Below are 12,024 nucleotides of genomic sequence, written 5' to 3'. Positions count from 1 at the left end.
ATGAACTATTCACTGCAGTTAAATCTTCCTCTAGAATCTGAACTGTGTAAAAAATTGCTGAAGAGGCAAGAAGGGGAAGGAATAAAAAGAAAACCGATCTTTTATATTAAATGGCCATATTTTAGCCTAAGAGGAAATACATTACAGCTCTAATGAAATTTCTATTGCTCCTTTTGATTGCAATGAACAATAAATCTTTCAGGTATTCTCAATGAGTACTGAGAAACCCTTTGCCAAACAGACTTGCCCATTTATTTTCAAACATGATTCTCATCCACTGTTAAGCATAGGAAAAAAACCCACCATATCTAACTCAAAATGAAAGAACAAAAACCAACCTGAATAAAAACCTGCCCTTCAGTTTTAAGTTTTGATCTACATGTAATGTTAAAATACTTGCAGAAATTGTAGATTACCAGACTGGAAAGTAATACATGTTTTTGCAACAAATAATTTATGATTAAAAACCACAAAATAAACAGTTTCAATTTACTGGTATCAAATAATACTGTAACACAAAACTAAACCCTGCAGTACAATACTATATAAATATGAAACACATGATTTTTCTACACATTATACTCACTGCTTCTACAGAGTTACATTCGCGTCTTGTTTCTAAATATCGTAGTGCTCTTTTCTCTTCTTCTTTTAGTTTAGCATCTGCCTGTGCAAAAGTAGAACAGCAATCATTTTAAGTACTAACACTTTCAGTATAAAGGTACAACAGAATTTTTACTTACATATTTCATATAATTCTGTACACCGTTTTGTTGTAAATAAGAAGGAGCCTGTGTTCTATAAAATCTCTCTGTTGAATCCAAATATGCCTTTTCAAAGTTATCCCGATATATCTGAAGTTTATCTTCAGGATTAGAACAAAGGTTAACTGCAAAGAGAAAGTCCAAACTTACTCTCAAGTCTTGGAAATTTATGTGGCTAATAATAAGCAAATTTCAATGAGAGAGTGAGACTTGTATTAAAAGGTTGCATTGAACAATTTGAAATATCGCAATAAATGGACTCCGATCACAAAGGTAACCAAACTTGGCCAATCTTTGCTCCCAAAACCATTCAGATCAATTAAGGGAAACTGGAAACAAACTTCATACTTAGCTCCAGCACTTCAACATTCAAACATGGTAACCATAAATACACATACAACTGCAAAATTGTAAGGAAGGAATAAAAAGCTCAGAATAGTGCCCAGTAAAGGGAGAAGTTCTCTATCTGACTGAGCAAAAAGCTTCTCTTAGACACTGTTCCTGGAATCACAATGTCTCCATTTCAGACTTTTTTTCCTGTTTTACAAGAATGGAGACAGTGAGCTTATTGCAGTGCTTTGCACTATTTGAGAAAGAGTTTCCACTTTCCTCTCAACTGTTACAGAGAAATGAATAGTCATTAAATGGAATATGCTTTAAAAAAAGTTAGAACTTGACTTCTGTAAAAAGCTATCTCAGAGAGTATTAGCCACAAGTTTAGTTCAACGTGCTGGAAAGCTTTCAAAAGCAGCAGGCAATGATGAAACATCACAGAAGTTTCAGATACACAGATCTGTTCTGCAACAAAGAAAAAGACTGGAAGTCTTAAATGTAGCCTGTTTAGCATTTCTTCTTCAAACTGTCTAAGAAATCAGAAACAGTATGTAAAGGAGTACAGACTAAGTTATAGCTGCAACCCCAAAAGGTCAAAACGTAGTCTTCTCTTTGAAAACATTGATTGTGCAGTAACTGATACACAGGTAAACCACTTAGAAGCTAAAGATTATAAACAGAATTTAACTGGTATCATGTATCAACAAGCACAACAAAAAAATCAATACAAAATGCTGAGAATGTCAACCCTACCACCACAACTGCCAACTTTGTATGAAGAAAATTCATTTACTCAAGTGAGGAGGCAATAGATTGGTGTGTGCAAGACGTACCATATGATTCTCGAACTCCAATAACAAGCTGGGAGTCGAAAGCTTCTCCTAGTCTTTCAGCATGAACTAGCTTCATTGCACTGTCCTGAAGTCTATTTTTTATATTTGAAAATATGGATTCATTCCACGTATCTAGCATGAGCTGCATATCAGGAAGAGAAAAACAAAATCCTGTCAGAAAGGTACACGCAGACCTAAGTTTGTGCAAAAAAATACAAGAGCTCAGAGACAGAAATCGAGCAATTAATAATGTAATTTTCAGGTCATACACAGCAGTTCAGCTACATTAGAACTTGATCTTGCTCTGAACTTGTTATAGAAATCATATTCAGTCCACATGCTAAATTTACTTTATGTAACTGAACAGCTGGGGAATGAGTCTTGAATGCATGTATTCATTCCATTATTCTGTATTATTTCTACAGTTCTTGATAACCAGTCAAGTAATTTTTCCAGCAACACAATGTGTCAGAAGTTGCAATATCAGGGGCTACTTTTGAGGCAAACACCTAAATATAGTTCACCATTTGACAGGTGCAGTCTTAGACAAAACTAAAAACTCAACTAACACCATAGTTACGTAAAGAAGACGACTGATGGCTTTAAATTGCATTAATCCAACAAGAAAATTCAGTATGCAAGTAATGCATATGTAGTTTATAAAAAACTCCAGATCTCATCTAAGCACTGCAAAGTTTTAAAATTATTTATGGAGGCTCTTCTCAAAATCTTCATCACTCACTGTGTCCCTTTATATTCCATTGTGTGATTCATTATTTTTGGTGATTGCTACTGATGCTGCTGTAAATGCACTGCATTACACCTGACCACCATACCTGTGCCCACCTAAGCCCCTTTAGCTGTTCAGTAGTAAATACTTGCAGCATGCTACATATTTGCTAAAAATCCTTGTTTGCTTTTAGTCTTCAAGTTACTGGAGTTGGTTTTTTTTTTTTGCCCTCAGATGCTGGATCTGCCTCTTTCTATATGATACTGAATACCCAATGAAATTATGCCAAAGTAAGGCCACTTCATTGCTTTAGAAGAAAGCTCAAACTTAAAAGTATCTACAAACTTGACAGCAACTGCTATGAATGTAATTTAAGCATGGTATTTGTCAGTCTACACTGGCAGTGGAAAGCAGGTTGGAATAATAAAATTTACTAATGCAAACTTTACCTCATGACTGTGAATAAGCTTACTAAAAAATACAACATTGCATGGCAAAGTTAATAGTAAAGATTAGATGATCTTATTCCATTATTGCTTTGTAAATTTTAGATTTTAACACAGCTAGCACCTAATAAAAGTCAAGATTTCAAGAGAGTTAAGTTTACCATACTTTATTCCTAATTTTTTCCATAACTGTCTCTCAGCTAAATTTCCATTTCTGACACTGGAGTCTTATGTGTTGGAAGAGAATGTTTAAAACATTGCAACATTCACAGAAGCAAAACTCTATTTGATTACTTCCCCAATTACTTTTCTCATTATTTTAACTTTATTGATGTAAACATTATGTTGCACTGTCTAAAAGAGCTGAAGTGAGTGAAAACTGGAGAAGAAACAGTGAGAATATCAAGCAACCTGGCATGCACATTAACAGCTTTGTCATGGTCAAAGTGCTTCTACACATTACGGATAGGGAAGTTTTACAGAGATATTTGAAGGAAAACACGTCACTTTGGGTGACTATATGAAGAACTTCTCAAGCAAGGGAAGGGTTTCCACAAGGGACTTTTTAGAACAGAGAATGATGCTATAAACAAGACCTTCAGCAGTGAATATGAAATAATGAGACAGGTTGGAGACTCCGGGTTTTCATGTTCCAGACACAGGCTGGTCCTAACTGGACCACATATGAGAGACAAGATACCTCCATCTGCTTCAGTCCTGACTAAAATCTGAATTGTTAGAAACCAGTTCTTTCTCTTAGATTCTCCTCACTACTTTGTCCACTCTATCTTGTTTCTTTTTAATTTCTTAGTTTTCCTACCTTCTGCATAAAGCAGAGTCAAGAGCTCAGGTTTGCCAAATCTTGGGGAGTCTAAGATTATGTGTTTTCTCCAACAAACAATGAAAACTAAAAAGGTAATTTGAGGTGGCAATTCCTCTCTGCTGCTGTTTTCCTTTTCTTCAAGAGGTACAGAGGACAAGATGTCAAAATAGGAGGGTGAAAGAGAATGGAGAAATGATTAATAGCTCAAAACAACTAAAGTGTGTGTTTGGGGAGGGTGGGTAGGGCAAGTTCTGTGAGGGTGGGGTGGTGCACTGCTCCACACCCCACCCACTGGAGCCTGGAGCCTCTGGGCCAGCCCCAAAGTGGCTACCAAACTACTGGCACAGTGGAAGCCCCATCTGTGTGGAGGGACCAGAGCAGATAAAGGTGTCCCACTGCACTGGATCTTACAGCAGCTAAGATCGTGCTGGATCCCAGGTGGTAACTATTGATCTTTATTGATCTTTATCTTTCTCCCTCTCATAAAAGTTTGCTGTTCAATGTCCTGAGAAGTTTGTTGTCTTCTCCTGTGCCCTGCCTGGGAGTGTCAAGGTACTAAAACCCTTTAAAACACTTGCTCAGCAAGCCTGGGACATAACGAAGGGCAAAGAATAGAACTTTGCCCAACGTAAGGAATTCAAACTATTTTGCTCTTCCCATCCTGGAGACCGAAGAACAATTAAAATGATCTTCAGTACCAAATGAAAGACTGCTAGAGAAATTTCATTTCTCTACAGGTATTTTCTGCAATGAAAAGGGAAAATGAATAATGTTAAAGGACAACACTTTACAGCTGGTATGCTTTGTTCTTCTTGTAATAAAAGACTAAAGCAATTTACAGGACCATTATTCACTGGACTCAGTACTGAGCACTCCATACTCAGAGCCCTAAACTTTCTTTATGTCTTTGATATGAAAGAGTAAAATGATCATATCCACAAGATTCTGTATGTCCCATCTTGTCATTGATATGACTGACACTGCTATGACTGCTTGGAAAAAAAAAGGGGGAATTAGGAGATCAATAGCTATATTTAACTCAAAATGCATTTAATTGGTCATTTATAAAATGCAGATATATGCCCAAGTTAAGACTCTGGCCAAGGGATATAAACCAGGAGCAGAAGAACTATTCATTTATCTGTACAGGTACACTCACTACTCACAGATATAGAAAAAATACATGAATTTGCAACTATTTGCCATTCCAGGGTTCAAGTCATAATTAAAAAAAAACCAACCTCAAAACCCAAACAAACCCAAAGCTCCTCCCCTTCCCCAGCTTTAATCACATGAACAAAACTGTTAATAACCAAAGCAAACTGGGGAAACAAAGTCAAACTATTGTGGAGAGGGAAAAACAAAAACGTTGTGGGGTTGTTCTCCCAAAGCAAAGTGATACATCAGGTTACAGGATTGGTGCAATTCCATCTTGAATCCTCTCAGTGCTGTTACTGAGGCCAGCTGTGCAACAAAGCTCTCCGGCAGTACTGCTCACTCACCTTTCGAACAATGCTGTCTTCCACGTTGGACTTCTTGTTGCTGCCCTGCTTGCCCATCAAAGTGATCTCTAACTGACAGAAGGGCTTGGGCAGAATGTCGCACTGGGTGAAGAACTTGCGCCACTCCACGATGTAGGCTTTGAGTAGAGCTGTATCATCCTGGTGACTCAGCACTCTCTGCAGGTGGGGGAAACAGAGGAGGTAACTTATAAATCAATTTATGCACAAAATTTATGGGTTTTGTTTATGCTGAAAGTAACTCCCCATATAAAACTCAAATATACATATATATCAGACTAAGAAAGTCTACATACTGAAGTGCCACTTAGTTTCTTGAAGTAATTATTTACCCATGTCATATGGGTCATTTCTAAAGGGCAAAGAAAGATAGCAGCAAGAAAGTACTCAGTAAGTTCAAATTTTCCAAATTAACCTTTTTTTTCCTCCTTTTAAGTAATCTGCAAGTAAAAAATTAAAATCTTTGGTCTAAAGGCATGTGGTGTAACAACCATATAAAATAATTCAAATTAACATAACCTGTAATGACTATGTAATACTCTATACAGTGACAGGTCTTGATTCAATGGCATCTACTAACCTTTCATTAGACCCAGACAGTTAACATGCACATTTCATTAAAGCCTGAAAACTTAGCTACAGCGTACACTGGCTATCATAATGCCAAAAAACCTGTCTATCAAATGACAGCCAACACAGACCGCATCAAAAGGCCTCAGCTCAGCATAGCATTTATGCATGTAAGCAGGTAAGCTGTAGAACTTAAAAATCAACACTTATGTGCTTGGTTATACAAAGGCCTCTATAAAAAACTGTTTTCCTTGAAGCAAAGCCTTAGTGGTATAAATCACTTCGTTAAAGAAAGGAAAAAATAAAAGTACACAATCTTTCTAAACCTTTGTCATGGGATGCTTTAGAATTTTTTTTTTAATTTCACAACAACTCCCTCTTTTAAATCCCCCATAGCAAAAGATGTTTTCTGTAGTATGTGTTACAAACACAAGAATGTCCTTTGAGTCTACTGACAGTTTCACTCGTTTGGAAGGAAGCCCATAAAACTGGACAGCTAAGCTTGCTGAGTTGATAGCACAGGTATTTGTAGTACACTGCACATACGGCTTATTTTAAAGCCATCCATGAACATGTCAAAATAGCACTGAAGCTATACAAACATTTTTTTTTTTCAGACAGTAAATTTCTTATTACTGGAAAAATTCTGCCTTTAGAAGTTTTCAAGTGGAAGAAAATTCCATAAGTACTGTTGGATAAACAAAAATAATGGCGCATTTTGTATTTTTTTTAATATAACACAAAAATCACTGCCCATCCCAGCTTCAAGCACTGTGAGAAAACAATGAGCCAGGCAAATGCTCAAGGCTCTTCTTTTTGTCAATAGAAGTTTGCAGGGTAATTAGGATCTCCAGAACATCATAAAATTTCAAACAAAAAAGCAATGCATTTAGGTCCAACAAAAGTCAGAATTATTTGGCTATTTTTCTAGCAATGTGGATAGAAGTTATGAAACATTAAGAACTTACTGCTTGTGCCTGTTTAATAAAATCAAGGATGTCTTCCTTCAGAGCTTGATGGATTTTTGCTGGACCTTTATCATCCCACAAGCAAACTGCATGTACATCTCTAGAAAACAATTTATGCACCTTTTAGTAACAGCTACTCAAATTTTAATGCTGTAATGTATGAGGCGTTAACAAATTCAAAAGCTCATAATTTCAATATGTCTAAGAAATTAATACACTTTTAATCTGCCATTCTTAACAACACACAACTAGATCCCAGTGACACATGGGAGAAAGCATGTTTGGGGAAGAGACTGAAGCTTTAAGAAAGTCCTGGAAGCAAGTAACTGCAACCTATCTAGGAAAAGGCTGTGGTCAAGAAGATGTGTAAGACAATTCTGTTTTCAGTACCCCTTCGGTAATCATTATTGAATTAAGGATAATTTTTAAAGCTTTTCTTTGACAAAGACAGAAATCACTTGCCAGTAGCAGCATTACTACTCAGCCCATGCTATTCTAAAATGCTATCATTAACATGCAGCCTTCTGACAGTTTCACAATCCAAGCACTACAACATCCTACAAAGAAAATAGACCTTCCTCGTGAGAAATTTGAACCCTGAGGGATCAGGTAATTTAAAAGACGATTTAATTAGTTTAGTAAGATCACTCAAACATTTCATGGCAGTGGTAGCTTTTTCAAGTGAAACATTACTGGGGTAAAGTTACTAAACAGCACTGCAAAGCAAAATGCTATTACTGAATTTTAATCAACATTCAAATGAAATTTTTCCTACCTGACAGTCCAGCAAGGGTAACTTAACTCCTACTCTTTCCATACTGAAGACTAAATAAAGTAAGTCACACTCCTAACCATACATCATATACAACAAACCTTTTTTTTTCACTCATTATTATCCTGTGGTTCTTCTTCCACCTTTCAGTAACAAGGCCACATCTTTGCAGAAAAACGCCCATATAGTCTAAAGCTATTACTTTGTTCCTATTAAATCAAAACACTTATTTCAATACAAAAGCAGCTTTTTTAGTTTAACTGAAAATACAAAACTTGCAAGTTGCTTTGGTACAGATTAAAGGCGCTGGCCCAAGGTTTACAGAGGTCTAACCCAACTGGTGAGACTTACACAACATCTGCAGGCAGAAAAGGTGTTACTGTATTTAGAACGTCACTGTTTCCTGACAGCAGTGAAAAAAAAGCAGTACTGGATAATTATACTCAAAGGGCATGTAGAAGACACCTACAGATTTTGCATTTTTATTAAGAAGCTTAACAAAGAACACTGTCCAAAAATATAAACCTAGGGAAGAGGGATCCTTTCCCTCAATAGCCTTAATTTAGCCATGAAGTTACTTAAGTTCTATTCAATAACTCAGCTACAAGAAAAGCAATAAATATAAAGTTTCAATTCCAATGCAGAATTACTGAACTAGTTATTAAAAATTAAAGCAGTGACTCAGAACTCAATTTGTACCTTAACTATACCATGTTTCTGGCAACTACTACAGCAGAGACATAATTAGATATTAAAACCCATTACACATTAGATTACCTTTCCTCTTGGCTGGCAGAAAAGCGTGACAGGTGCATTAAACTGGGTGCAAAAAGAGTCACTACACTGTCCTCATCAAAAAGAGCAATAAAGACAGAGTGCAACAAGACTGCATTTGAAAAAAAACTACTGTTGTGACAGATTTTAAGAAGCAAAAGGAGTGTCTGCAGATTTAAATTACGAGAAATTAAATTTATATTTGAGGGAAAATAACTCCATTGAGACAAAGATTATTTTAGATATACTTCTGATATATCTTTTATAACTCACTTCCATATCATGTTTGCGAAAATCACACAATGTATGCCACAAAAAAATCATCACCTAAACTTCTGGAAAAGCAACTTCTAGCTGTTTGGAAGGAAGAAAATGGCAGGGTTTATAGAAAGCACATTATTGCAAACATTGTCTGAAAACTATTACATTTCATTCTCAGGGTACAAAACTATGCAAATTATACCAGTTAAACTGCATTACCCTGTTCCTTCAGTTATTTTAGCAGTCATTCAAATCAGAATAATGTACCATTCAGCAAACTGCCTTTAAATGAATTTACTGACACAGCAGTAAATATTTTCTCTCTAATTCTAACAAAAAAGTTTGCGGGCAGGTACAAAACTTGTTTACTATGGTCAGCTGAAGTCAAAAGCTCTGCTGTTCTTTCTCCATCCTACTTGCATAGACCTGAATCTCAGCGAAGTTCTACTTTTGCACATTTACAATGATGTTGACATGCTTACCACTTAACAAAACTTGAACTCATATTTTTGTTCTGTGTTTCCACACAATCTGTGTCACACGTAACTTCTGTATTAGGAGTAGTTCAGTAACTGTATTCCGATCATGTAGAAGGATGTAAGATACAAAAAAATTACTTACGAAAACAGATCAAACCATTGCTGTTTTGTGACAGACTCCTGACGAAGAAGTTTCAGAACAATTGGGCGCATGAAATCCCATTTGTCTTCAAACTGAAGAGAACCTTTATTCTAAAAGGAACAACAAAAAAATATTGTTAATAAACCAGTATCTTAAGTTATCACTAAGGATTGCAGTTTCTACAGTTAACAGAAAAATACTTTCTCAGGTGTCCCTCATAAACTAGCATTTAAGCTACGCCACTACAGCTGAACACTTTTCACTCTAAGCATTATTTTAAGAAGTGACAGGGCTATTATTTGTTTCAAAGAGACTGCCAACTTCTTCATTTATTCCCTGCATTAGCTACAATGCAACAAGTTCGAGCAAGTGCTCTTCAGCTGTTAGTGGAGTTATACACAGACAACATGGGTCAGCTTCACTGTCCCAACCAAGATACATGCAATGGAAGTCAGGAGGCAGTTGTGAACCTGTCTTGAATAAATTATCCTGACCAAAATGGCGGCCATGAATCAGGAATCGTATTGTGGATGCTACCATGTACCTTTTTTCTCTCACTGTGCATTTGGCATCAGCAGCAAAGAGGGAGGAAGGAAGCAGAGTAACGTAGGAGCTGCTGTAGCGCAGACTCCCTTCCTGTGGGTTAACTGGCCACAAGGCCAAGACTACAGCTGATGCAGATAAAAATTATTTACACCATGCTGAAAAACATAATCCAAGGTGGATTTTTCAAATTTACAATACAAATTAAGAGGAAAGCTAAAGAAATTAAGTGCTTCCATATAATTCTGATTATTCTGAAAAATCTCACCACGGTATACAGGCTAACTTCCATTATTTAAAAAAACCCAAACAACACAACAACTTGGAGAGAAAAACAGCAGTTCTACCATGTATGTTGTGATTCTATTTGCTTAAAGCTGCACATTTAAAAAAAACCCCAAACCTTGCACTTAAAAGAATACACTGATTGAGAGTTCTGTAGCAGAAAGACTACTGGTTGAGTTATCTGCAGGGTTATGTTCCAGTGAACTGTTTACTTTTGAACAGATCACTGTCTTGGCTAGAAGTAATACATTTGACACAATTCACTTTAAATACAGCAACTAATACAGTCTAACTACTTGAAATTCTAACAAATGCACTGTTCTGCAACTAACATCTCTTCAGATAAACAAGCACAAGCAGCACACCACGTTCCCTCAATCACCTCCTTTTGATTAATTTCTACATGGAAATTTACAATTAAATCTGTTATTTAGTATTCAGAATAAGCACAGTTTGGCAACTATATCCCCTGGTGTTCTCAAGTGCAAAGATACCTCATTTTTCAAGCTATGAAGATGCAACAGGCACCATAGTAACTATTTTGACAGCCACAGCACAGCACCTGGAGGCCACACAGCATTGTGGTAGGTGCTGAATACAGCTTTCGTAGAATCAGCCCCTGTTGATAAAGTCTATAAATCTTTCAAAACATAAAACAACAAATTGGTTGCGTATTCAGAGAGTTTTACCTATTCTTTCCAACTGAAAAAAAAGAAAAAAAGAAAAAAAAAGCAATTTGAATGCATCATCTTTGAAAATCACCAACTAAATGCTTCCCCTATATAGAGCTAGCTTTACAATTATTTCCTAATGTTTGATGCATTACTCTAATCTTTCCTAGTCCTGTGAAAATTGTTAGCTTCTCCTTGCAGATACTTCTGTTCCAAGTCACTCTTCGAAGGATAATGAATTTAAAATATCAGCTACTGAACAGTTAGAAGTTCCAGAAAAGGCATTATAAAGAAAGTAAAAGCAACTTCCTCAAAAGTTTTCCTTTTGAATGAAACTTCAGAAAGACCCCTTAAGTTTTTTTGAACAGGCAAAAAAATCTCTTCTGCAATTCTTGAGAAGTGCAATTCAGCCCTTCACCAAAAACAGCTGAAGATAAAATGAATGCTCTATGTTTTTGAATAAGATTAGTTTCACTGTAAAACATGGGGAGGAGGAGGACTGCAAACACAACTGTTTATATGATTTAGATTGTGATTACCTACTTAATCCTAAGAAGTACAAATAAAACTCAACTTCAGTTGTAAAAACCCTGTGTCCACTTGTAACCAACATCTGCCTACTTAAAAAGAATTCCTCACATTAAGCTTGTCCTGAAATCCCATCAGAGAAGTATAGAACTTTGTTTCCTATACATAGGAGTAAATTTTTTTTTCCACATTTCCTTCTTTATTCTTTAAGCTGAAGATGAAATGAAATTAATGGATGAAAAATCCTACTCAACTAAACTATTCTTTAAGTTCAATAAACAATTCACAGAAATATAGGATAAGCTGAGTTGGAAGGGACCCATGAGGATCAAGCCCAGTTCCTGGCCCTGCATAGGACCATCCTCAACAGTCACACCAGGTGCCTGAGAACATTGTCCAAATATGCTTCTTGAACTCTGTCAGGCTGGTGCAGTGACCACTTCCCTGGGGAGCCTGTTCCAGTGCCCAACCATCGTCTGGGTGAAGAACCTTTTTCTAATACCCAGCTTCAGGCCATTCCCTCAGGTCCTGTCACTGGGCACCACAGACAAGAGATCAGTGCCTGCCCCTCCTCTTCCCCTC

General features: G+C 36.5%; 1 protein-coding gene across 2 annotated transcripts in view; it reads right to left on the bottom strand.

Moving 5' to 3' along the window:
- Positions 1-12,024, bottom strand: part of CUL5 (cullin 5) — a 33,664-nt gene that overhangs the window by 17,140 nt on the left and 4,500 nt on the right. For both annotated transcript variants that reach the window (XM_008630120.2, XM_017729520.1), the window contains exons 2-7: positions 9,416-9,525; positions 6,988-7,087; positions 5,432-5,608; positions 1,931-2,072; positions 744-889; positions 587-667 (exon numbers count right to left, since the gene is read on the bottom strand). In XM_008630120.2, the coding sequence (XP_008628342.2) occupies positions 587-667; positions 744-889; positions 1,931-2,072; positions 5,432-5,608; positions 6,988-7,087; positions 9,416-9,525 (756 nt within the window). The remainder of the gene's footprint in view (positions 1-586; positions 668-743; positions 890-1,930; positions 2,073-5,431; positions 5,609-6,987; positions 7,088-9,415; positions 9,526-12,024) is intronic.

This window comes from Corvus brachyrhynchos, unplaced genomic scaffold (assembly GCF_000691975.1).
Source record: "Corvus brachyrhynchos isolate BGI_N302 unplaced genomic scaffold, ASM69197v1 scaffold253, whole genome shotgun sequence".
Lineage (NCBI taxonomy): Eukaryota > Metazoa > Chordata > Aves > Passeriformes > Corvidae > Corvus > Corvus brachyrhynchos.
The sequence above is the reverse complement of the archived record's forward strand: the minus strand, read 5'-3'. Positions and strand labels throughout refer to the sequence as shown.